At 39.1% G+C, this 27,624-nt stretch overlaps 1 protein-coding gene across 2 annotated transcripts; it reads right to left on the bottom strand.

Annotated features, from left to right (window-relative positions):
* On the bottom strand, positions 1 to 26,422 carry LOC121955426 (cAMP-specific 3',5'-cyclic phosphodiesterase 7B-like). 2 transcript variants are annotated; one of them, XM_042503382.1, is made up of 13 exons: positions 26,129 to 26,422; positions 22,214 to 22,274; positions 10,655 to 10,744; positions 8,825 to 8,988; positions 8,555 to 8,618; positions 8,316 to 8,411; positions 5,672 to 5,772; positions 4,124 to 4,255; positions 3,952 to 4,043; positions 3,432 to 3,576; positions 3,210 to 3,306; positions 1,970 to 2,050; positions 1 to 1,126 (listed from the first exon to the last, which is right to left on the bottom strand). In XM_042503382.1, the coding sequence occupies exons 1-13, from the start codon at positions 26,147 to 26,149 to the stop codon at positions 918 to 920; spliced, it is 1,353 nt and encodes a 450-aa protein (XP_042359316.1). In that variant the 5' UTR covers positions 26,150 to 26,422; the 3' UTR covers positions 1 to 917. The 2 variants fall into 2 exon arrangements, with proteins under 2 accessions (XP_042359316.1, XP_042359315.1); XM_042503381.1 differs by lacking the exons at positions 22,214 to 22,274; positions 26,129 to 26,422 and adding an exon at positions 17,016 to 17,721.
* Positions 26,423 to 27,624: the final 1,202 nt, after the last annotated feature.

The raw sequence follows: 27,624 nt of genomic DNA, 5'->3' as shown, positions 1-27,624 counted from the left end.
TTGTTACAAAGGTAACACCAGTGTGAGAGTTATATTTCCCAATACCCAGCAAAAAGACATTGCTGAGATTTTGGCATGTGAAGTGCTGAGGTCACAGTATGTACAGATTATACTGTTTTATAACATTACATGAACACGTTAAAAAAGAATGGCCCCGATTTGTTTTCTCCACAAGTCCAAAAACATCCAGTGTTCGCACATCTCGGCGACACCAGCTGGAGCCACTTTCTGTCACTCGTTAATCGTATCAGTCAGTTCAGTCAGTCAACAGGTTACCATGTTACAACAAAATACAGTTTACAGTACCGTGACATACCAATTTAGTGAGTTAAAAATGCGCTTCAGTGAAAAGTAGACAAGTGAGACACTTGTACAAAAGATCATCCAATAGAAGTGCAAGCTGTACAAAAAGAGGAAAAGTGAAAAGAGTGTCATTCAGTCTAAAAGTTTAAAAAGCATAGTATCGTGGGTATATTCATATATTCCTCTTTCATATATTTTATGTCATCTCTCCTGGCACAGTCCAGCTGTATAGAATTTTGGCTTCTTCATTGTTCTAGCAGCAGTGTTCAAACATTTCTCCTCCCTGATCCCTCTTCTGCCGTCAGCTTTGACCTTTTAACGCCTGCCAGATATCATTGGGTTAAAGAGCAAGGCATGACTTTGTCAAATTGGCATATATTTACTAAGATAATGCATCCATCTGCATGACCGTGAATCTCTCCATCTTCAATGCTACAATCCTCCGCTCCAGCAGAGGGCGCCATTTCTCCTTTCATCCAGTACTCCCACTCACAGAGCCTGCGAGCACCCAGCAGTGGGAGAAAATAAGCTGGAGGACGAACAAGGAGGTGGATAAACACTCCACTCCTCCATTTACAAAGGAAGATCAAACGCCTCAAGAGGCAAGAGGACGATTAAGGGATTTCCTCCCCCTCTCCTCCTTCTCCTCCTTCAGGCTCCTCTGAGTGGGAGTGCGTGTCTGACGGTGTGTGTGCATATCGTAGGCGGCTCCAGCGGGCCTTGTTCTTGTGCAGGTGACCCATCATGGTCTGACTGAGCGAGCTGGGCTCGGTAAAGCGATGCCACTCCTCAAACAGAGGCTCCACGATGTAGGAGATGAACCCTGAGAAACACACGACGAAGGTGGGTCATCTCTCAATAGGTAAAAAAAAACAGTTTAGATCTTTACTTCGAACATCCCAAATAAAATGGAAGAATAAGATAAAATATGCAAGAAAAACAACACAAGAATACTCATCAGACATATTCAGTAAACAATATAAGTATTTCATGTCTGAAAAGGAGCCCGCTCCCCCTTTTTCTCAATTTAAATAAAAAATTATAATTTTAAACATGAATATTCCAAATTTCTGCCCCGATTTTCACCATACACACCTTATAATAATAATAATAATACAACTATTTATACAGCACCTTTAAAAACACAGTTTACAAAGTGCTTTGACAAACAAGGCAAAGCCGAGGCTGTAAACTCCAGAGTTAATGAAACAATTTAGTAAATAATGCCGACAAAGGGCAGACAGGAGTGAAGGCAGAATGAAGTAGGGAATTTGGTGCAGAGACATATTAGATAAATACGGTAACATAAAGGCAGAAGACACAGAACACTGATAATAATAACAATAATAATAAGCATGTAAAAAAAATTAATTTGAGGCTAAAATTAAAAGACAAAATAAAAATTTAAATAAATAAAACAAATTAAAAGATGAGTTAAAAGACACATTAAAAAATAACTAAAAAGAAGAATTAAAAGAATTTAGAGATATCTACCATGATCAAATAAAACAAGACATAAGACAAAACAAGACCATATCAATCTGAATAAACACACACACACACACACACACACACACACAAACATTACAAAACAAAAGCACACATTAATGCAGGACACCTTTATAATGAAACAGCATACAGTTTTTGGAGGCACTTGAGTACTCACCTATCTGAATGGCTGGGACGGAGTCTGCCTGCTGGTTACACAGAGGACTGATCTCCATGTCAAACTTTCTCTCCAGGTCACCTTTAAGGTTAAAAGCCATAATTCATTATCCACATGAATAAAAGAAAAGCAATAACATCATAGGATGCAGATGCAGATCATCATTAAATATGTAGGGTGATATCTTTAACACACACAAAAAACACACAAAAAAGAAAGTATATTCTTTTACGCGGTTCAAACATCAATATTAGCCATAAGAGTTTTAAGGTATTTATACAATTACTGCAGAGACCATCTCTCATCACAACTTGGAAGCTTGACTTTTTCTGTATATCCGACATAGTGGTAAATAATACAAATATGTTTGAAAACATAACAAATACGAATGCCAAAAATCGATATTTCATGGAAATGAACCCTAAATTTAATGGATAGGGCTGTACCGAATAGTTGCAATCTGCATTCCTGACCACTAGATGCCACTAAATCCCCCTAAATCGTATACACTGGACCTCTAAATCTGGTATTTCTTCACTGTTAGACAGGTTGAGACACTTAACAGCAAGAGCTCCAAAACAGGAGCCCACAGCGGAACGAAGGCTTATAGCTTTACACACAAGAGATCCTACTGGGAAGGAAACTTACCGGCACAGGCCCAAAGACTAGGCCTCTTGCAATGGATCCACCTCCAGTGAGCAGGTTATGTAGCTGTGGCTTTCTCCTGGTTGGTGGTGTTGGCGGTCATAACGCAAAACAGGCAATATTTTCTGCTAATGCTAGCAGCAGATCCACCTGCGGCAGGCTATCCAAACCAGGATAGCTTGACGGGGCGGTCTGGTAGCAATCTAACAGCGCCATAAATCATTGAATAAAGTTGATTTATTTAAACAAACTAACTCAAGATTTTGTTTGAGTATTTTGTGTGTGTGTAATGACTCCATGAAACATGACAACAGACATTCAAAACTTTGTTTCAGAAACTCAAAAAAAATCCTCGACACAGTGGTATGTTGCTGACAGCGTTTTTAACCCTCATACAGCCAACGCTGCAATTACACAACTGTCTTAAGTTGTCCAGTAAATTTTTTTTAGTCATCTTTTAATATGTAGCAAGGGGAGCTGAACTGTGGTCTTACTTTGTGGTGGTATTTGCTCTAAAAATAATTTTGAGTCAGTCCCTTGATTGAGACAAAGCATTTTTTCTCTTTGTATTTGTATTGTATCACATTTGACTCACCCTGCCTGTAGAATTCCTCACACACTCTCTCACTCCACTGTCTGCTCAGCTCCCAAACTCGACATGGATTACAGACATCTGCACACTTCAGAGCAATCTGTAGACAAAAAGAGAGCCATTCACACATACTCTGCAGCTACACAAGCTTTACTGTTAAAGTGAAGTATATATGATTCACTTGTGAAGCGTGCATGGATGCACGGTGCTGTCTGTGCAGTTTACCTGCAGGATAAAGTGCCTGTGTGAAGCGAGCTGGAGGTCCAGGTCCTGGTTGTCCAGATGTTCTCTGAAGGTCGACAGGAACTCATTCTGCCTGCTGATGTCTGTCGCCAGGATGAGAGAGCCCAGCTGCTGCTCCATGTCCTGCCTGCAGAGTAGAGAGGGGCGCCACTGAGACAACAACACAACCATTGACACCCAAGCCTTACATGAAGCTCGACATATAATGCTGTATGTGTGCATGTGCGATAGTCATCGCAACATTATTATAGCCTGTACAAGTAAATGCAGGTCTGTGTGTGCGTGTATGTGTGTTGGGGGGGGGTTGTTTTTTTCCCACAATATCTTTAGGCAAACTGTTATGTTTATGCTTAATTTGTTGCAAGTATATGTTGAAATAAATACAATATTTTTCAGTATTTTGTCATATCATAAAGAATATCCTTATTGCATAAATACCCTAAAATAATATGTTATTATTATATTTGGTAAAAACTTTATAAAAGTCAATTAAAGTTCTTACGACATGTCAGCGGGCAGGTGGGACAGCAGTCCTGACTCTCGCAGCATGCCCACAGTGGATCTCCAGTGGTGACTCTCCAGCACAGACGTGTTCTGTAAATGTGTTTAAAACAGTTAAAGGTTGGATACAAAACCTACGGCACATCTTAACCCACACTCTGAGTCATGTGTACCTGGTAGAGGGACGCCAGGTGGTGTCTGGTCTTAATGAGGAAGGGCTGGTTGACTCCAGGATGGTCCACGTCATGGGCGGCTGCTGCCATCAGACCCAGAAACACGTCTAGAGGAGTCAGCTGCTCTGCCAGCTACGACACACAGACGTCCAATAGAATAATGATTCCTCTTAATGTAGGAGGGACACTTACACACATTTCAAATGAAACTTAATTACTAAATCCTTAAAAGAATTAGACATACTTTATTGATTTCTAGATGGAAATTGTGATACATAAGAGTTGCTCTGATGTGAAGCATAGTAAAGTATCAGAGAGAAGAAATAAATAATAAATAAGTATGTAAGAAAAAAAAACAAGTGCATTATGTCACAATGTTTTACAATAGTATGTAAAATAATAAAAAAATTAAAAATATGTGTACATGTCAAGTATGTAAAGTGTACAAAGTGTATAGACAATATATACATAAATAGAAATAAGAATAAGAAAAACTTATGTGCATAAAACTATGTGCATAATATGTTAAATATACACTCAAGAGTGGTGCAGGTAATAATAAATTAGGATATTGAAGCAGTCGAATTATTGCACCACTTATTGTACAGTTAATAAGATTTATTTTGGTGATTACAGCTGTGGCATAACACATATTTACAGCCCAGAGTATATTTTTTCCTATTCTTGTCATGTGTGGGTTTTTTCTCAATTATTTGGGAAAGTAATCCTCAGAAAAAGTTGTAACAATCAGCAGTGGGTCTTAAATTATATAAGGCTGAGAACCACTGCTTCAGAGTGCTAACGTGAAAAATGTGCATTTTTTTGTATTTTACTTTCCCATTTGGAAAATAAAAGTCTCATTTGTAATTGAAGTATAGTGGATGACATAATATTTATGATTTTTTAAATAAAAAAATAAATAGGTAAAACAAATTCATCTACCAATGAAATCAAATCATTTTAGCTCAACCAGTAAAACGTGAACTCAAAATTATTGATTTTAATTTAATTCACATTAGTGTGTCCCAGTGTAAGGATGAATGCTAAATGGTTAGTAAAGGACGAAATGGCATATTGATCTTACAAGCAGCAAGCTGCCATCTTACACTGTGAGTGTGTGCTTGTTTTCTAGTGCACATCAGTGTGTGTGTGTGTGTGTGTGTGTGTATGTGTTTGTGTGTGTGTGTGGGGGTGTGGTGAACCCAATATATTCATGTAAGAGCTTTTAACAAAATAGGTGCATCACTAAGTGCTTTATGGAGCAACAAAGGACACAAAAGTAATTACTGCACAAAAGGAAAGATGCAGTGACACTTAATCTGGCCAGAGGGCTTGACATTTCTCTCCAGGCTGAGGATGGATGTGTTGCTGCGTTAAAGTGAGCAGGTATTATCCCGCAGGAGGAGAAGCTGATAGAACATGTCAAGGAGAGGCCGTGTGTGTGTGTGTGTGTGTGTGTGTGTGTGTGTGTGTGTGTGTGTGTGTGTGTGTGTGTGTGTGTGTGTGTGTGTATGTGGCTGCATGCATGAATACAGAATTACTCATTACCTTGGGCTCCTTCAGGTAGCAGTACATGGCTTGAGTGACATCAGCAGCATGAACAGCGTTGTGATAGGGATTCTGGGAGTGGTAGTCCTCTTGCACCATGCCTGATAGGAATGGGTAAAAAAAAAAAAAAGAAATGATCTTAACTTTTGGCAACACTGCTGAATCTGTCGTGTAAACAATGTAATTGAATTAGCAGAGCAGAGTCATATGTGTGAGAAGTATTTGAGTGGTTGTGGGAACCCAGTGCCGACTATCGGTACCTAGGGGCCGCATTACGGTGCCAGATCTCTGACCAAAATTCTTTAAGGTGGACGGTGAAGGTGGACCAGCTATTCTCATTTTAGTAACAATCTCAGCCACTTTTAATCAGTTACTGGAGCAACGTGTGGCTGTTGAGTGTTTCCTGACTGAGGGAGACAATTATTGATCCCAAATGGTAATTGATTTTGTTTTTAGTAGTATTGTAACTGTTATCTTGTGTTAAATTATTGTTATTGGGTTAGGTTTTATTAACTATGTGAAACTGTTCTTAAAGGTGTTTTGTATTAATTCATATGTATATATTTAAGTATAATATAAGCTGTCACAAGTTAGGTCTGCTTTTACGACATAAAAGCCCTTCTTGAATGTTGTTGATTGCTGTTTTGTGCTTTTTGTGAAGTATCAGTTCAGATACTGTTTTAAAGGATCATTTTAGCACCAACATTGAGAAAAAAAATCCATACGATACCCAGCCCTAAAGAAGTATAATTCAATTTATGCAAGAAGATTTTGCTGGATGTTTTGATTAACTAGGTAAATGCATTTTTTTTTCCTACATTGACGCTACAGGTTGAAATTGTTTTTTTTTTTTCATTCACTGGTCGATTTTGGGATTTTATGCTATTTTTCATAGTGTCTTCAGACTAGAGGAAAGAAAAGAAGATATTTTGGCGTTCATTTTAACTCAGATTTCTATTTTAATGTATGCAAAAAGCACATATTTTACAAAAAAAGAAGCCAAAATATTCTGTAAATGGGCATAAAAATGTAGAGCAGTTATGTTTTACATCTTCATTATACAGTCTATGATGTTGAATACCAGCAGCAGAAGCCTGGTGAACAAATAACTTGACGTAGTGACAGTAAGAAAGCAAACATAGCAGTGGTCACCAGGATTGCTGGGATGAATAACAATCTGATGATTTTAAAGACCAATATAACAGCATTAGCTCTCATTTTCCATTGTTCAATGACGAGCTGAGGTTACGTTGCATTTTGTATGTGGAAAAACACAAAAGAAAGGACAAAATAAATGCTTATTGCAGACTTTGTTTCCATAGCAGCACTCAGCTAATTGTTACTCTTTGTCTGATTTAACATACCATGGATACTACAACAACAAAAACTTTATCCATGTTTGTTTTTATTTCAGAGAACATGAACCCTGCCTCTTTTGTAAACACTGATTGACACACAAAAGAAGCAGTTGACGTCAGTCTGGACTTTCCTGGAAAAGTTAAACCCTTCTCAGATGTCGAGATCATTTTGCCCCGCCAAAAAGGCCGCCGGGTGCACTTTTTACAGAGTGAATGCTTTATATGTCATGATGACAAATGAAAATGCTACTTGTAGATACACCAGAACTCTTGACCATTTAAATTAAAATATATATATGTATAAATATATATTCTGAGGCTAAATATACAGTTGTATAAATGTCTAGCAAATACAAGTCAATAGACTGATGCACTTTCACATAATGTCTATATGCATATATATAGATATATATTAAACTCATGCAGGCAAATTGTTTTCAAATGTGTGAGTTAACACTTTCCCGGCTATTTTAAGATATGTGATGCACAAATTTAACTGAATGATTAACAGAATTCGGTTATCATACTGGTGTCAAATCCTGCTTTTTTAGTGTTGTATAATAGGAGTCCCCACTGTGAAAACATTTGTATAACTGTCTTTTCTAAAAAGCCGGATTTCAAAAAAAGAATGCAATACATTCAAATGTTTTTTTCAGTTGACTGTGAGTCTGAACAAAGATGAACTGAACTGAACATTATTTTTTGCTGTAAAAGAAAGTTGGACAGAGGGTGGATGGCTGTAATTAGTCTCGCCTTAAGCCAGCAGCGGAGGAAGTGACAGCGCTGTAATTGTGTCTGTATAAAAGGGACAGCCAGCAGGACGGGACTCGTGTGACATAATGATGGCATGTTATGTGTGCAACAGACTGCCAGGAGATTAAAAGCAGCTGATAGCAATTAGCAACTAACTCAAAGACGAAAAACAGGAGCCGAAATTTCCGCAAACTGGAAAAACAATGAGATTCGGGAGCTCCTTACCCCCGAGCCGTGATCAGTCGTCATATAACAAAGACAATTAATATTGTTATTACCATGTTAATGCCAATACTATTGTTTGGAAAGTGCTGCTAATGTGTATGTTTTGTGTCACACTAGGGGCAGACACTTTGTGTTAGACGTCATGCCCCTCACGTCTTTCAGCATGCTTTCTTAAATCCCACAATCTGAAGGGGCAGGATGCAAACACTGTTTGGGTCTGTGTAAAAATGCAAAAGGGACATAAAAAAGGGACTTTGTGCGCACAATCTCTGTGTAAAAACGGCCACTGACACTTTCTGGAAGCTTACCAAGAAACCTGTGCAGTTTGACCATGTCCAGCTGGAAGTGATGAATGAGACCGTAGACATTGAAGAGATGGCACATCAGAGTCACCAGACTGTTACCTACAGCACACAAGTTCATTCACGAAAATTTAGTTTTAGTGCATTTTATGAAAATTCCATATTACAGGACACAATATATATGCAATAACTGTATTGTGACACAGAGAAAACTAATCTAAAATAAAATTTTAACATTATTTTACCATTTGTAAGACGATCAAACAGGAAAATGTCAAAGTTCCACGTGCCGACTTTTGATAACATATGCTGCAAAGAAAGATAAAGTGTTTTAGATGTACATTTCACACATACACCTTACAGAGAGCTGGAGGTACAGGGTACCTATACCTCAGATGTGTTTGTTTGTTTGTTTGTTTGTTTGTGAGAGTGTGTGTGTGTGTGTGTTTGTTTGTTTGTTTGTGAGTGTGTGTGTCCGTGTGTGTGTGTGTGTGTGTGTGTGTTTGTGTTTTTACCGCAGCTTGTCCCAGGTAGTCGTCGTCCAGTAGGTGCAGTGACCCGGGGGTGTGGGGCACCAACCCCCTGAGCAGCCTGGAGGCGTGACAGTATCTCTGAAAGCTCAGCAGACGCTTCACCTTTCTCCTGGTGCCGGCCTCTACCTCCCCCTGCTGGGCACTGGCTGCAAACACATGTGATTTATATTTTAACACCATGCAGGGGACGAAACTGAATTGCGCAGCATTGACACATAAGCATCTTAAAAATGGTTTTAAAATTGAAATATGAATTCAGATTAATTGATTATGCATCATTTGTGACTCTTTCCTAGGGCTGATAATTCTTTTTTTCGTCAATTAAGAGCAAGTTCATGCTCCATCAGGTAAGCAGACAAATGTGTGTCTCACTTTTGGAAAAACACACACTGAATTTAATGCACAATTACCCTGATTCTGCCTCGCAGCTGTATTCACAGACACATGATTCATCAAAGTCTACCACTGGCAATAATTAACAAACACAGTAAACAAGTTCATGACATACTAGATTCAATGTAAAAACAATTAAATGCTGAATTTTTTTAATCTAAATCACACATTATTAGCCATACCTACAAAATAGTTAAATGTGCAAAAATAGGTTATCATATATGTTTTCTTTTCACATTTTGTTAGTAATTTAGATTAAAAAAGTAAAATAAAGTTTTGTATTTTTAATGTATGTGCAGAGCTACTCAATTTAAAAAAGCTTTTTTTTTTACAGTCTCCTTGTATGTTGAAAAGTGTTAACCTTTAGAGACCCATTTTCGGCATTTTTAGGAGGAGACATGGGGTCTTAAGTGTAAGATAGCAGGTCAACAGTAGATGTCACATAGGAGTTACACACATCATCAAAAAAATGGAAACCTGGAGATAAATTTGGGAGTCAGTCCAGTATGGTGTGCAAAGTTTTTCTAGTCATAAATCTGTAATAATTATTGTGCTTTGGTAAGGTGCCTACTAAAAACTAAGTTAAGTTAGTTATGTGAAATAAATGGTTATGTCAAAAACACAATCACAAACAGCAGTTTTTCTAACATTAAACAGACCAGTTAGACTAAAACTATTGGCGCTGCAGCGAAAGTTTCGGCTCTGGCTTCAGAGCAGTTCTGCCTCTTGTCCGTTGTTAATGTCACAAAGTGCCCCTCAGAGTTCAGCAGACGGCCCTCCAGCTTCGGGGCACTTTGTGGTGAGTCTACCTCCTGTCTGAACCCCACTTTCTCACCATGGTGAGCTCTTAAGTACTGAAATTTGGCACGGACTGATTTAACATGAATCAGTACTCAGTGGCACTAACGTAACACCCTTAAAAGTATTGAGCTTGGTACCCAGCGCTACTTGCCAGTTAATTATGTACACCTAGCTAAAACTAATGCAGTCTACAGTAAACAGTCCTACAATAAATCCTCCATTTATTAAGGATATGATGTCAAATTTTGTTGAAACCTTTTAGAGAGACGTTAATTCAACTTTATGGTCATTTTGGAGGCTACAGTTTGTCAGGTGTTGACAGGTGTTTCTATTATATTGTCCATCCCACATATGTCAGTGAGGGTAGGCTAAATTTGACTAACTTTCACGTGCATTTACTTTCAAAATACAACAATGAGATACACTGAATGCACAAAGCACTCAGGTAGAAGATTACACACTTGCTGTGATCACTGTGTTCACAGATCGTAGGAAGTTTGAATAAAATCCCTGAAAGTTTTTAATGTTTTTGCAGATTATTTCTAACAGAACAAGAACATTTGCTGAAATGGCCAAATAATGCATTGTTTTTGTATTGAAACGGGTCAGGAGACTCACTTTTGAGGATTCGCAGGTCAATCAGCGGGTAGGAGCCTCGTCTCTCAACCAGCAACACACCAGCATGACCAGTGTTCAGTCTGCCATCAGCTGCACACAGAGAGAAGGAGGAGGGATGGAAAAAGAGAAAGATGGATGAGAAATATAAATATTTGGTGTTATTACTGATGTTCGTGTTGTGGCCATTTTTAGCAGACATGCCCGCAAAACCCATGAATAAAACTTTCCAGGAGGAAGCAGAGAGAGGTCAGTAGACTAGAGCTGGAAACAGACAGAAATCAAGCAAAAGGTTGATGGCTGAGCAATAAGTCGAGCTGCCGGTGGGTGATGAGAGGAAAACAGAGCAAAGTGTTCCCTGGTGTAGATGTTCAACATAATCAGTCTCATAAAAGCAGATTTAGAGTCTCTGTTAAAGCAGCCTCTCTGAAACAAGAGGATCTTTGACATGGCTGATCCAGAACATCATGCATCTGGGCCAAGTTTGCCCGAGGAGAATGGATTTCACACCGATGTGCAGCTGTTATGGTGCACGATTGGTGCAGCACTTACTGAGTACGTTCTGTTCATGCAATGATTGGTCATGTTGTTAGTGTCTCAGCACGAGGACTATCAGGATACAAGAAACGATACAAGAAAACAAGTTGACACTAATTCCAGGGAAATTCCATTATTTTCAAATCGATATCACAGTAAAAAACATATACAAAAGAATAAATCTCATGTACGTAAACATGGAAAACATCTAAATGAAATTGTAGACCCCCCAGTCTATGTGGGTTCATGCTATTCTGTGGGAGAGGAAACCTATATTAATAGCCTACAGTAGGGGTCGACCAATATTGTTTTTTCAGGACTGATGCTTTCTGTTAGTAGTTAATGAGACTGATAACTGATATTTCAAACCAATATGCATTTAAAATAAAAATGAAACATCTCTGCCAAAATTTAGAATTTGGAATATAACAAACTCCAACACAAACCTTTGTTTAAATGCCTTTAGCAAATGCTATTGGCCCCCATAATTGGCCAAGCCAATAATCTGTCGACCCCTAGCCTACAGTATATTTACATATTCGAGCCCGAGGTAGCTGTTGCTGGAGGAATTATGTTTTTGGGTTGTCCGTCTGTCCCATTCTTATGAATGTGATATATTAGCAGCTCCAAGAGAGATTTTTTTTAAATTTTGGCACAAACATCCACTTGGACACAAGAATATACTGATTAGAATTTTGTAGTTGAAAGTCAAAGGTCACTGTGACCTCATAAAATTATTATTTATATAAATTATTATATTGGTGCTCGGTAATATAATGCAGGTGATACCTTTAAAGGTACCTAGTTTGGTCCCAAACCCCAACTGAAATCAAGGACCAGCAGAAGGATTGGTCATTATTTTCAAAGGCTTTCTATTTGATCCTCAAACATAATAAGAAAAAAGGGGACACGTGTATTCCTCATGTGTTTGAAGTGCCCGTGTATTTCAGTCATGCTGACAGCACATTTCGTCCTAAATGGATATCAAGCATTTTTGTCTACTGTATGATTTTTTTTTTCCACAGGAAATGTCTGCAGAGTCCCAGAAGTAACATTTTGTGTTTTAATCCTTGCTGCGTGAGCACCTATCAAACAGAAAGGGAACACAGCGGCACAATAGTCCCTTGAATACTGCTTCTGTTTAAAATGCGCAATTCACACACCCTGAGGCCGGTGACAACAAGAAACAACAGAACTGGGTCCCAAGTTGCGGCGCACATGCGCACGGATGAACATTTTTACTTGAGCAAACTATGGGAATACTAAATAATTTACACATCATGATGTGAGGAACTGGAGCGTATTATGTCCCCGAGGTTGCCAGTTTGCTTCACCTCTGCAACTTACATAGCACCTGTTAATGGGGTCAGAGTGTATTGTCAAAACTCCCTCTGGGTGCCAGATCTTGCCATTGCACGTGTGGGTTGCTGAAGCGGCAGAGTTTGCAGGCGATGCTGTGGCTTTGGTGTGCTGTGTAGGCAGCTATACATAAAACATACGGTGGAAAAGTGTCATCATTCCCTATTTATGCATTTTAAAACAAATATAAATCGCTGCGGGGAAGTGACTCAGCCTGTTTGAGTGATGCAGAAGAGTCCTGCTGGCCTAGTTTGAGCAAGAAAAAGAGAACAGAGGGAAAGCCTTTTTGCTTTTTTATCCTGCGTGCTGGTGGGCAAGAAGAAGGGGAAATACATCATCTGGAAAAACCCCCTCTCCAACACACACACGCACAAGCACACACACCCTCTGGCTCTCCTCCTTCACTTATCTCTCCATACTTCCATTTTATATGTCACTCCATCCTTCATTCCTCCTCAACCTCTGGCTGCTGTCTCTGCATCCTCCTCTCTCTCTGTCTCTCTCTCGATTACTACCCCCTCAACCTTCCCATCATCCTTCATTCCTTCCTGTTCAACAACAACACCCCCTCTCCCCAGCTGATCCATCTTTTCACCCCCCCCCCCCTCTCTTCCTTTAACTCTCTGTGTGGTAAATAGGTCATTGTCTCCGTGCGGCACAAAACTGGGTCATTTAGGATGAAAACGTGAATCAGTTGGAAAAGGGCTGTTTGAAGACGGCGCCATGCACGTGTGTCTCGTCATGCATAAACACTCGCTGCACATACACACACACACACACACTTGCAAATGAGGTTAAATCCCTGATTTCCCAAAAAAAACAAGATTGCACACTTGGCACACATCACACACGCAGGACGCTGATATGAGTGTTTACTTGGCTTCACTGAATCTGTGGGTGTTTACAGCACAAATGGAGCTCTGGGGCTGTTTTCATCGCTGCCACATGCACACGAACACAAACAGTCTGAAAACACACAGTGACAGGTGAGGTTTCTTTAGCTGCTGCTTCTTTAGCAGATACATACAGTGCATCCACACAGTAAAAGATCTGTGACATCTATGTTTTAATGTGTGAGGGTACACTCTTTCAATTATTTATTTTTTGCTTTAGGGCTACAACTAGTGATTATTTTCATTGTGGACAAATCTGTTCATTATTTTTTTAACTCAATTAGTTCTTTGGTCTACACATTTTAATTTTTTTTTTAATGGCGACTTGTATTTCACAAAGCTCAAGATGTTGACGTCCTCAAAGTCTTGTTTAGTTCCAAACCCCAAAATATTCAGTTTACTATTATGGAGAGGTAGAGAAACTACAAAAATTGAAAAAATCAATTTAAAAGATACTCTGTTTAATGTAGAAAATTAAGAAAATCACACAATGACCACATTTGAGGGGCTAAAGACTGAAAAAAAAAAAGCAAAACAAAAAAATGATAATTGTGTTGAGAAACTCTAATTTCTTGACAGCCTTAATCTACTATTACTACTTGTGTGAATCAACTAACTGATTAACTGATATATCATTGATTTTCCTATCAAAACCCAAACAGCAGAAAAATATACTAATGCAGGACTTATATGCCCTGCAGGTTAAAGTCTTCTGTAGAATTTAACATTAAAACGTCTTTTAGTCAAAACAGCTCCTCTGCTTCTGTGGTTTGCTATTACAAATGTCAAAAAAGGAGAATTATTTAATAAATTTTCATATATATTTTAAAGATTTAATGATCTATAGGTTTGAGGGAAAATGCTTAAGTATTACACTCTGTACTTTTCTACCAAAATGTACCTATAAATATTTTTCTCAGCTTTTTACCTCCTTGGAAATGTCAGAATGACTCACTATCACCGCTGATGAGTTATCTCTCGACAGATGTCGTACATTGTGCAGATAGCCTTTCACTCTCTGTAAGGAGTCATCAGATGAATGAGGTCATCATGATGCAGAGGGAAAGTCACAGGCAGCAAAAGGCCTACATTTGTCCGTTTTTCACCTTATGAGTCTGCGCTTGCGAACAGGTGATTCCCCACAGTATGAATCATCACCTCATCATAACTCTTCAAAAGCACATTAAAGATTCACAACATACATTGATCTATTTCTGTTATCAGCTGATTAAAGTCTTATTGTCAAGTCTTTCAGTGCATCACAATCATTTATTATTGAACACTAAATGGCAATGTGATCACCGTCAGAAAAACATTTCACACCTTGAGTCAATCTGACATTACCGACAACATGATGCCAACATGAGGCAGGACGCCAGATACACATTAGATCTTCCTCATTTCCTTTCATTACTTTTGAGATTTGACACTTATTTAAAGGGGTAGTTCACCCCAAAAATCAAAAATACATTTTTTTCCACTTACCATAGTGTTATTTATAAGTCTAGATTGTTTTGGTGTGAGTTGCATATATATAATATAATGGAACTCGAAAATACATTTGAAAAACTCAATAGCAATGTCTCTTTCTACAAATGTGACCCGCTTCATGTAGGAACTATTTTCTTTCTATCGAAATACACCGCCCAACTGCCGCACAGGCTTTGAAGCCAATTTTTGTAGTGGCCAAACAGTGTAATTATAATATCACATGATGACCTGCGGTGCAAGAAGACGGTTTCTTGTTGACTTACGTGGCAAAAAAAATGTCTATGAATCAGTGGATAAATTTTTTGAGCATCATAAGGGTTCGCAAAATGACTGGTCTCGCCATCAGGAGCTCAAGTTAGCCGAGCGCCAAACCAGAATTTAGCTGCTCAGCTGCCATAAGGCTCTGGTGCACCTGCTCTATGTGCTGCACAATTCAGAAATATAAGCCTATCATCCCTGAATCAGGTAATTTAATAAGCTGTAGTTGCACCATTTTGTCGCCATGTGCCACTGAGCAACTCTCATAGGAATAAACAGGACCCTGCGTTCAACCCTATATCCAGTCAAAAGTATTAAATGTTTTTACATGAAACTACTCGCAACAAGGTCTGGATTATCTTGAGTAAATGGGTCATGATTTCAGTCCAGTGCTATCTAGTTCCATCATACTGAAGAGAAGTCAAACATCTCTATGGCTGATATCTGCAACACTCTGCAACTCACACCAAAACAATCTAAACTGATAAATGGTACTACAGGTAAGAGAAAAAATATGTCTTTATTTTGAGGTGATCTGTCACTTTAAGGTCAAATCATCCCTTCTTTATTAGAGAAACACACATCAAACTGTCAACAATGTTACTTTGTGTCACCACTCCGGACAGACGGCTTGATTGATGGCGTCACTCAGTGTCATCAGTGCAGCTCAGCAGATGGTAACACACTCTGGCTTTACAGCACAAATCCCTCATTTCACCGTCTACCCTGTCTGAGTGTGTGAACTCCTCTGAACCTCGTCTCGAAACACGTCACTTACAAACACACACGTAAACATCGCCTATCAAAGATTATCTGACTGACACACACACACACACTTGTCAAAAATGAAAACATGCACCCAGGCATGGAGACAAAAGTCTGATATTCAAATGCGAGAACTGACACACAAAACCACACAAAGACAGGACCAGACACCCTTATTCACAAAAGTGACCTGCCAGAAAACATTACCACTAATGAGAAGATAAAAAGAACAAATTATGCATAAATCAATGCACATTGTGGAGGAATGAGTCCCCCCCAAAAAATCACTTTTCTGCCATGGATGTGTTTTCATTGGGGCTGTCCGTGTCAACACATTAACTGCGATGTAATTAAGGTCCGGATGGAATTTTCATAGCAGCTGGTGATTTTACTCAACTCATCCTTCAACTCCAAATACGTAGCAGGATCAAAGACAAACTTTAATTTCTTTTGTTTTAAACTATGTTTAAATAAATTACTTATAAATCTAAGTACCTACATTTGTTTTCTTTTCCTACGTAAATTGCGGGCAATCCTGGCAGACACTCGTGCCTTTAGGAGGCTGTACTGGGCTGAGTTTTAATCTAGAGTGATGATACTGGTTTCCAACGGTACAAGTCAAGTCGTGCTAGTTTGTCAGGAAGAGGGGTAAACAACACTCCAAGGTTAGGATAAATTTTGGCGATGTAAAAATGGCATGGCCATTTCAAAGTTCTATGGGTGCCCATGAGTCTCTCATTTACAGACATGCCCACTTTATGCTAGATTTTGCTGTCATTTTAGTCCTAATCAAGACAATCTGGTAAGAATTGCTTTACCTTGTCAATATGGACTCCAAAACTAACTGCAAAATGATGGAATTGAATCATGCAATTAAAAAAAAAGCAATTAATCGCATTTTAATGTTCAAATTCAGCCATTAATTGCATTTTCAAAAAAATGTGTTTGACAGCCCTAGTTTTCATGTTGCGCGTAGTTACTGGGTCAAATGAAAAACATACATTGGACATGAAACATTTATGAGAACTCCCATAAGCTTTACAGCACTTGTGACAAGTTACCTTCCAGTGGAGCGCTTCTGTCCTCTATGTCAAGCTTCACCTCCTCTACCTCTCCCTTCCCTGATTCCACCCAAGTGCCCGCTTGACTTCTCTCAGGCCCCTGGGGGCCTCCCCTTCGAGCCCTCCAGGCTGCCCTGAGCTGCCGTATGAGAGCAGGAAGCTCCAGAGCCAGTGACAGCCCCCCGCCGCAGGTGATAGGAGGTGTCCTGAGAGGCCCCCAGACCGGCGAGTGAGGAGCCTCGTCTGGACAGACTCCGACATCGACTCCAAGACTTGAGTCTCGCATCCTGAGATCTGGGCCCCAGAGCCCCTCCAGCACTGGCATCCTCACGGCGAAAGACAATAGATAAATGACAGACAGGTGCGAGGAAAGGAAGTGAAGAGGAGGGTAAGACTGAGGAGAGGGAGAGAAAGAGGGACGGAGGTGAAAAAGACAAAGAGGCTCACCGTCAAGTTGCCATAGGTGAGTCAGAGGAGGACAGACAGACGGATAAGTCAGAATGTAGGACAGAGAATAAAGACTGCAGAGAGAGAAAGAATCAGCAGCGGGAAACAAAGAGGGACACAGAAAGCGAATGAGTGCGGAGTGATTGAAAAGAAAAAACAAGCGCAAGAAAAGGATGCAGGAAAAAGCCTGAAAAAAGAAGTGAGAATCTGTCCCTATCCCTCTCATCCAGAGTCAGCCACTGACGGTCTGTTCCCTCCTTCTGCCGCATTCTCTCTCCTCTCTATAGTCTCACTCGCGCCGGTGTTGTTGTGGAGTCTGAAAGCCCCTCCTCTCCCCGCTCCGAGCTCGCTCGGCTCGCACGCTCTCTCACTCTGCTACATTTGCTGCTACACCGGCAGCAGACGAATAGGATTTGTGTGAAGGACTGTGAGACATTGGGTTCATGGACACGGTCTCATGGTCAGGTCAATGGGAGTACAAAGCATACAGACTTTTCATTTTAAAGCAGATAAGAGCATCCAAATTGCAGGACTACCACTAATTGTTTGAGCTATAAAATGTCAGAAAACGATGAAAAACAGCGAAAGAAGTGCATCAGATTTTCCCAGAGCCCAGTGTAACTTCCACATATTGCTTGCTTTGTCCAAAAAATAAAAATTGTTCAAGTTATACCTATATGAAACAAAGAAAAGCAGGGAATATTACCAGTCTCTCAACCTGTAATACCTTTGTATATTCCACTAGTGTTTATATCTGCAATGAAACCAATAAAAAATGTCTGTCAGATTGATGTTATAGTACGTTTTTCCGTGAAGTACAAGTAGAAGTAAGTAAGTAGTAAATTTTTAAGTTATTTTGGGGTATGATGAGTAAGAATAGCAACATAACTACATTTTTAAATGAACATAATAATACATTTATAGCTGTTTGGGGCCCTTTTTTCCCAGGACCAAAAGACGTGCAGCTAACTAATAAACTTATATAGTTTGAAGGTAAAACGAGGAACGTGCTGTGAGTCACCTTTCATTAAGACTTCACCGCCACAGAAACACTTCAGCGGGTTTGTTTTGATTTATTTGTTCTGAATTCTGCTGTCCATGTGACTAACCAGCCTTGGGCTTTTACACAACTAGGATTTCTGAAAGTTCTGATCGTAAATTCTCGAAAAATGTTTGAAGAAATGACGATTGGAAACAGAAAAATGGTTAAATTAATGATGATGTGCCACTGTATGACCAGAGACAGAACAGAAGTCAACTAAAGATTCACAGATCATCAATTACAATTTAAGCCCCACTTGTCTTATCTTTCATTATCTGTGCTCTGCAGAGTCTCCTAAAATTACATGTTTTAAATGTCCTGAACTAAACTGCTTTCAACCCAAAAGAACTGAACATTTGTTTGGGCCTGAAAACACTGTCTTCCTCTTGTGCTAAAATGTCACACAAACACCCAAAGGCTGAGAAACCAGATATCAATTAACATGAACACAGGCTGGTGAATACAAGTGAATGAGACCTGTGTGTTCCTCTTTGCATGCACATCATCACGAAAGAAGCAGTGCTATAACCATTACATCTTTCCACAGAAATGTTCCCTTGAGAAACAGTCACATGCAGACAAAAGTACTGACACTGACACACACATACACACACACACACACACACACACACACACACACAGGCACGGACAGACACACAGCCTTGAACGTCACATATCAGGCGCAAGAAGTCGATTGCAAGAAATCATGAGACAAAGAGAGTTAAGATAAAAGATTCAGGCCGTGAGAAACTGTGAGAAGAAGGCAGAGGGACAAAATGTGCGGCACGGTTATTAAGTGAAAACACGCCATGGCTTTGTGCGAATGTATTTTTGTAGCTGAGCTCAGCTGATGATACTAAAGTGTAAAAATTTTGGGTTTTTTTATTGGATGTACTGATTCAATGAGAATTATGCCATGGTCTGGGTGAAAACTTGTTTCTGATTAGCTGCAGGGTGTCTTATTTCCTAAAATAGGACACCGACCAAGTAGTTCAAGGTAAATTGTCTGGTTAACATTGTCGTTAACGTGACTATTTTTACAAAATAAACTGATTTTTTTATATTGACAGTCATGGACAACTGAGTAAATACAGACAACACACTTAGATGACAGGTAGATTACAGTATTGGTCACTATGCAAACCCTCACAGTCCAATGAGTGACCAAAATTCGGTGCCACAACAAAAGTGGACATTCATCAAAAATGGTCTGTTTTGCTGATTTATAATGCAGTTTGTGTTAAAAAGCGTTCTGAGTTGTGACATCGGCTTTGCCTCCTACCATTGTAAAAATCTGACACGTTACGAGAATGACTGACAGCAACAAGATCACACCACACGCTGTCTGATTTTTATCTCGACTGTCAGCACCAACTGGCCCAGACTATAATGGACATTCGGTTTGTCCAACCTTGATGCCAAATTGTAATTCTAACCAGCCCTACAATTATAAAGAGTGGAAAACAGCCTGTATCAACATGAAGGAGTGCGACAGTGCCGATGACAGGGAAGCTATCCTTCTTCATGTTGCCACTGGCAAAAATATCTCACGGCCTGACTTTAGAAGAGAACGTGTGAATAAAGCTGCATGAGAATAAAACAGCAAACAAAGAGAGCTGAGATTCATAACTGCATGTATGTGTGAAAAGAAATAATGTGACAGAAAGTAGCGCTAATGGCACAGAATGAGAAAAAGATATCAGTCAACAGTAGACGAGGTCAGTGGGAGTTCTGAAGAGTAAACCTGGGAGTCAGCCAGAGGACTGCTGGCTCCAGAAGATCCCACACACACACAGACACACACACACACACACACACACACACACACACACACACACACACACACACACACACACACACACACACTGAGTTCGACTGAGATTCCACTCAGTCTCTGCACTCTGTTGTCTGTGTGTCTTATTTTTTATTCTCTTTAATGATACCGCTGGTCACGTTTTCTGGCTGGTCGCTGCAGAGAAGTGGGTCAGCCAGTGAATAAAATGGCCCATTTAAACAAAACAGTGGCAAGTGTTTGTTTCTGCGTTTGTACCCACATTTTTGCTGATTTGTGTTTATTCAAGTATGTAAACACGTGTGTGCATATATTTTTGGGCAGTGGTAATTTCCACCTCTCCTAACTGTACATTTGTTATCACATGTTAAGATTTCCGCACACATGTACTCAACTACATATTTCCTCAGGAACTTTCTAACAGCCTTGACATATATGGGAAAATAAAAAGCTGTATGTGTTCCTTTTTATCATTTTATGTCCCCTTTTAGATTGAGAGGTTTAAGCAGGTCCATGAACACAGCGCAGGTGAAAATCTACTATAACCTTTTTTCCTCCTCAGTACTTTGTGGAGTTTGAGTTACACAGTGGAAAATTTGATCAGAGCTGATCAGATCAGATCAGATCAGATCAATAGATTAAAGGAGCAGCTGCTACAGAGGCAAGAGAATGCAAACTTTCAGACCCAGTGCGATGAACAGTTATGTTTTACTTTCACTGCATCTGGCATTCTGCTGCTCCGTCTGTGCCCAGAGTACTCTCTATGCTCTGACATTTTGGTACAATCAGTATCTGAATGACACGTTAGGGGCTGTATCCATACAGTGTTTTTCTTCAGCAGAAAAGCGGTGGCAGGGCACTGGTGTACACTTCGTAAAGCTGTGTTTCCAGCACTTTTTTAAATGACGTTTTGTTTCTATGACAACAATATCTTAACACTGGTATTAGCTAGGGAGCTAATGTGACAGTAAAAAACAAGCTTCAGTGGTACAGTGATACACATGTTCAAAACTAACCGGCACCATCCAGTGTCAGCTGGCTGATATGTTCCCACAAACGGGCTTTTCTGTCTTTGCTCTGACAGTAGCCTGTCTAAAAAGCGGTGGTGACAGCACATTTCTGAAGAGTTCAGAGATTTTCAACTAGAAGCACTCAGAGTGGCCGCACTTTAAAGGCTCTGAAAAAAAGACGCACTCTCCTCATTTGGAAAATTTGAAAAAAAGACACTTGTGCTGAGATAGAAAAAAAATCTATGGGGGACACAGGCCAACTCTGCCATGTCTCCTCTCGCCACCACATAAAAAAACAAAACCTGTAACATTTGATCTGTTTCACGTTGCCAGTGCTCGGCTCACATCTGTCAGGCACTAATGGCTCTGTCTGTCATTTTATAAACATAATATTATATTAATCACATTGTTATATTGCTTATTCCGAATGCAATACAAGTTGAATTTAGCACCGTGATGCCGCCAGCACAGGTTGCTTATGTAGGCTGTGTTTTAGTTTCCCAGAATGTGTCAAATATTACAAATCAAACCAGTTTAAGCTAGTACACCAGACTGAACCAGCAAAACCGCACCCAACTCTAGCTACATTTCAAGGACTGAATCTTCAAGGCCTGAGACAGTAGTTTTTATAAACAGTCACATTTTTGTGTCTCCAGTGTAGACACTACTTCACGAAACATGCCTGGAGTAAAACTCTGCATGGAGCTGCACCGTTATTAAACAAAAGCCATGCAACTGGACAGTGTGGAGCGTATACAGAGATAGCAGAGTTTATATTGAACCAAGAAGTTAGTGACAACCTAAAGCACCAAACATTTAGAAACATTTTCCACCATCAATTTGCAGCGGACTATATATATTAACAACCTTTTGCTCTGCGGTATTCAGGTCAGTTAAGTGTTCTTACCCAGCATGCGCACTTGTATGGCATTCTGCTCCGACCTTTTGAATGCGACTGCTCCACACCTCTGCGGCCAAGAGAAAGAGAGACTGAAATTAATATTTCAACACCCAAAAATACACACTGCTATCAAAAGAGCATCAATGAACCATGAAAATAAATAGAAACTGTGCGAAAAGTCACGGTGACCCTGTTTGCGGAGGGCTTCACACACACAGAGGCCTCTTTCACACTGATGTGCCATTTTGACAGCTCTCACTGCTGTTTTCACACACCTCCTCAAAATCTAACCTAACCTAAACTTTATCTTGAGCCCTGTAAATGTTTCAGTTTTGTCAGTGTAATCATTGTTTGATACAGAGAGGTTTTTGCCCATTCAACAGTTACTACGGTGGCAAATTCTCACTTTCATCTCTCTGGGTTTTGATCACAAACTGAATCAGAAATTTGGAATTGGATTAAAGGATCTCGCTTTAAAGATTATTTCTTCATCTCGGTGAGCAAGAAAGGGTTTGTGCATTAAGCGACAGTGGCATCTGCCGTTCCAGTAGCAACATGTCTGTGAGTTGGCCAACTACACAGAAAAAAGTGGGTCAGGCAGCATACTGGCAATGAACTGGCAACCATTTGCACGTTAATCACATGCTTCCACATGGTTGGCCCTCATGGTCAGCGGTCTTAAGTCATCTTTTTACAGCTGTTTTCTATGAAAGGTGTGTTTGTGTCAAGTTAAAAACACATGTTTTGTTTTGGGTTTTTTTTTTAGAAAGTACTGTTAAAGCCTGTACATCACATAAGGTCAATATCATTTTTCAATCATATGCCAGCCCTACTTAAAGGGACAATTCACCCAAAATCAAAAGTACACATTTTTTCCTCTTATCTGGAGAGCTATTTAGCAATTTAGTTTGTTTTGGTGTGATTTTCAGAGTGGTGCCTTATCTCCAATATAATGGAAGTAGATGGTACTCAGCTTGTTGTGCTAAAAGCACCAAAAATTTAAATTAAAATTGAAAAATTCCAACAACATTGTCTTGTTCCACCTTGTTCTTGCCAACTGTATCACCCTGCACCCTAATTTAAAATATAAAATGTATAAATATATATGTTTTTAAATATTCTTCCCTAGTTATTTGATACTTTCTTAATGATTCTCTCTGACATTTTTAAAGGCTGATTTTCAGGTCATTTTTTGTCACCTTTTACCTTTTTTTGTGTGTGTGTGTGTGTGTTTTCACAACATTTTATGCCAAGTTGCCGACTGCCTTCTTTCCCCATGTTTTTTGAAAGAAATCAAACCAATTATGCTTGAGAAAGGCGTCTGAATGCAGCTTAACAAAACTGATGTCGATCCAGGTTTCAAAGGGTTAATTAAAATTTTTATTACTTATTCCATTAATTCTTTTGCCTGATTAACATCAGCCTTTATTTGGCTGTTAGCGACTTGTATTGTCTCACTCCAAGCCTCAAAGTAATGTGAGTCTTGACAAATACTTTCCATCAACATCCCTGCCCTGTTTTTAGAGTAACACATACAGTACCTTGCCCATCTCTTTCAGATGAGTTCAAACGGACAAAGTACATCAGCAGAGTGGTAATCTGCCACTGTACCCTTGTTTGAAATCAGCTCCTAAGTCTAATTACAACCTAAAGTCTTGCGCTGAAGTTCAGGCTGACTCAGCTCAGTACATTTCTCAATTGAGGTCATCTATTTATAATAGCTAGTAACTGTAAAAGCTATAATAGCCCAACATCTGTGGGCGAGAGTGGACTGAGTGAACTTAGCAGTGTTGGTTTAGAGACACACGAAGGCAAATATATGTACACATTTGACAGAAACCAGGTACCCGAGCTGACCTGATGGATATTACACATTTCTGTACATAGCGTTCAGGTCAACCCCTTTTGGAGGAAGACAGTCAGAACGGTGTACCTTGAGTAGGAGGATTTACATCTGAATTATGGCACTGTTGTTTTATCGACATGCAGGAAACGGGCGGATGGAGACAAACCAGAGGCAATGACGGTTCAGTCATCCAGCCCACGTGGTTAATGTATGTTTACAGGACGCCCTCTGTCAAATGTTTTTCCATGATCTCTAGCTCTACGCTCACATCATTATTCACCTAAGCTTTCTCTGCAAACTTTGTCTTTGCTTATGGCTAGCTGCTGTCAAACTGTTTATACTGGGCAAGTCTGTTCACTGTCTCCTGAATGTCCACCAGAGCTGGCAAAAAAATAGATTTTGACTTTTTTTTTTTTTTTTTTTTACACAAAATACTGCAAGGACGTGGAGAAACAAGCTCTTTGAAAATCTAGTAACAAGTACTTATTTAAAATATTAGTATACAAAAGTAAACACTGCATATGGTACACAATATACAACTGAGCCATCCCCATGACAACCGGGCAAACTCCGCTCTGCTGAGGGAAACCATGAGTCCTGCTGGGCAATATGGGGATAAACAAATATCCTTATGTTTTTGACCAAATACCTTGATATCAAAACGTATAAATATATTGCCCAGCCCTGAACCATGATATGTGTGCAAAAAAAATCAGAAAAAAAGCTTGTGAGTGTCCCTTGAGTTCGACTGCTTTTTGTCACTGTTTCAAAGTTCAACAGTGAACTTTGTGAACACAAAGCGAGAAAGTGGATCTCAAGCTGAGATCTCTCTAACAAACTACTGTCTTAAGACCAAGAATTAATTTTGATGCTTAAAGATGAAAATTTACTTTAATCCTGTGAAACCTGGATCACTGCTGCAGTCACCTTTAAACACTTGCCATCAAATTGGTGCATTTTTTTCAAAAACATGGGAAAAAAGGCAATGAGCAACTTGGCAAGAAAGTCCCACAAATTGTAAGAAATTTATAGATTTAGACAAATAATTTTTAAACAGCTCGGTGAAATTTTCCACAGAATTATATTTCTAATTATCATTCTTCTGTATTTAAAATTATTTTACAAAATATTTATATTTTTAACCATATGGTTTCAGGTCATTCCCCTGTTTGTTTGGTTTATTTAACTTTCCCATTTATGCAGGTTTTTTTGTTTGTTTATTTTTCTTTTTTTATTGCTAATCTCAAGGTAATTTTATTGTGCTTTATTGTAAGTCAAATAATTTTAAATATATAGCAGTTCTCTGGAAAATTTTCCCTAGCTTTTCAAAAAAATATTCATCTAAATCTACTAAGTTTTTGCTAATTTTATGGTTAATTTCTTCTTAAATTGCTTGTTGCCTTCTTTCCATATTTTTGAAAAAAATCATGCCAATTTGTTCATGTTTCAAAGGGATAAACAGAACAGCCACTCAGCATGAACTTTTACTGTAAGGTAATATTAATGATTTTCAAGTTTTTGCACAATCACTTTACTTGTACTTCCTGTAGTGCATATTAAAATATCTTATGTAGCTTTCAGATCTGTTTTTAACACATCTAACCAACCTAGACCTATCTTATTTTGCATCATAGCTGCCTTCAGTGCACATCTGCCCCTTGTCTACATGTGGTCTGCGGTGTCCATGCTGCAGGTTGACTGCTGTAAAACCGTCAATACACATTGCAATAATATACAGTGCCTACATCACTGCAGCTCATAGAGGAGGTTACATGAATAAGTCTGCGTCAAAAAACTACCATAAAAAACCAAGGTCACTATAAACTCACTGCCTAGAATCAAAATATTTTAACCACTATGACATCGCATTTGTTTAGGTATATCACAATAACACAATAACATAGCAAAGTAGCCTAAAATATAAACTCTCAGTTGAGCACTGAAGCAACTTAAAATGTTAAAATATAAACATTACTCGTTACCAGGCCTGTTCCAAAACAACTCTGTGTACAAGCCCGTGTGTGTTTTTGGAGGCTCTCACCCCGCATACAGCTGTAAAGTCAGTGTGTACATACCTCGACCATTAAACAGGACATTTAACCATCGTGGCCGCTCGTGGACAGCGAGTGAATGCGGTGGAATCAGGCGCGTGCGGGAGTGTTTTCATGTCACAGGAAGCGCACGAGTGAGCCGCATACAGCAGGACGAAAGGTGACCGTGTCCTGGCTGACACCTGTTTTAAAAAAACGACTGTTTCTCTTTATCCTCCTCCTTTGTGTGTGACCTTACTCGCGCTGGACGGACAGTGTCGGGTTTTAGTGAAGCAAGGTGAAGTTACGGTTGCCCCCCCGCCGCGCCTGTCCGCGTGCCGTTTGTTGGTTTGTGAGCCGCAGCGCGCGGAGAGGGGAGGGGCGGGTTGTAGCATCACAGGGGCGGGACCTGTGGGGCGTGGACCAATCAGCGCTCGATACAGTGGTGCTCAATTAAACAGTGCTTTGGTGAGGGACATTTTACTATAAGACCATATATATTTTTACTTAACTAATTATTTTAATTTATTTTAACTATTGTTTTATTTGCTTTTGATTGGTTAGATTATTTTATTGTGTCTTGCTATTTTACTATGAGACTGAATATATTAATATTCCTGTGAGGGAAAAGACAGCCAAGAATCAACTAATGATTGATTATTATTATTATTATTAATTCTAATATTAATTAGAAAAATTAATACAAAACACTGCAGCTGTCTACTGTATATATAGGCCACTTTAAACTATTACTATAGTACAGTTAAAGGACCAGTTTGCACCAGCAGCTTCAATTTTTTGAAACTGTATTTCTTTTTAAAATTATTATTATCCTGCCTCACAATGAAAACCTCCCAAACTATAAAAACTGAACAAATTCCGCCCACCAGGGCTGGCCAAAGCCTCACAGGGATTTTGAGGCCTTCCTAATTTTAAGGGGTATAAAGAAACTTTTCTTTAGAAAAGAAATACATTTTTTTCATTCATTTTTGTGCCTAAAACTAACTTTATTGCATTTTTCTCAGTTCTGGGACAAAAAAATGTACCCATATAACAAATTTTAGTGTTAGTGGTCTGGTTCTTGGATTTGGGAGAGAGTTGTTCATGTTTAATTACTTTTTTTGACTGACCCATTTACATGCTGTTGATATAACTGCAGTTTCAGTGGTTGTTTGAACAGTGAATAGCTTGTTATTATTATTTTTTTTTTTAAAAGCCACATATGCCTTGTTTGCACTAAAATAAAACAGAAGTGTGGTAACCATGAGGAACAAACTCATGCTCACAACAGCTAACATTCACATTTTGACCACATATATATATATATATATAATAAAACTCCACCAAGACACTAAGAAAACGCTCTTTGATTGAAATTATTGCTTGTTTTTCCAAAATGATGAATTTGTAAAATAGATGAAAAAATGCAGTCAAACGAGACAATGCCAGATATGGTTTTAATGGGAAATACTGACATCTGCTGGAAGAGATGTTAAAGTTCAAGTACTACAGTATGTACAGCACTTAATGTACTTCAATGA

Source organism: Plectropomus leopardus, chromosome 16 (assembly GCF_008729295.1).
Source record: "Plectropomus leopardus isolate mb chromosome 16, YSFRI_Pleo_2.0, whole genome shotgun sequence".
Classification (NCBI taxonomy): domain Eukaryota; kingdom Metazoa; phylum Chordata; class Actinopteri; order Perciformes; family Serranidae; genus Plectropomus; species Plectropomus leopardus.
Note: the sequence above shows the minus strand (reverse complement) of the source record. Positions and strands in the feature narration are given on the sequence as shown.

Coding starts and splice junctions, on each gene's coding strand:
- LOC121955426 (XM_042503381.1), bottom strand. CDS start 17,688: ATGAGAGGGATAGGGACAGATTCTCACTTCTTTTTTCAGGCTTTTTCC. Junction 8,619..8,824: donor ACTACCTGGGACAAGCTGCG/GTAAAAACACAA, acceptor CTTTCTTTGCAG/CATATGTTATCAAAAGTCGG. Junction 4,256..5,671: donor GCTACCTGAAGGAGCCCAAG/GTAATGAGTAAT, acceptor TGTGTGTCGTAG/CTGGCAGAGCAGCTGACTCC.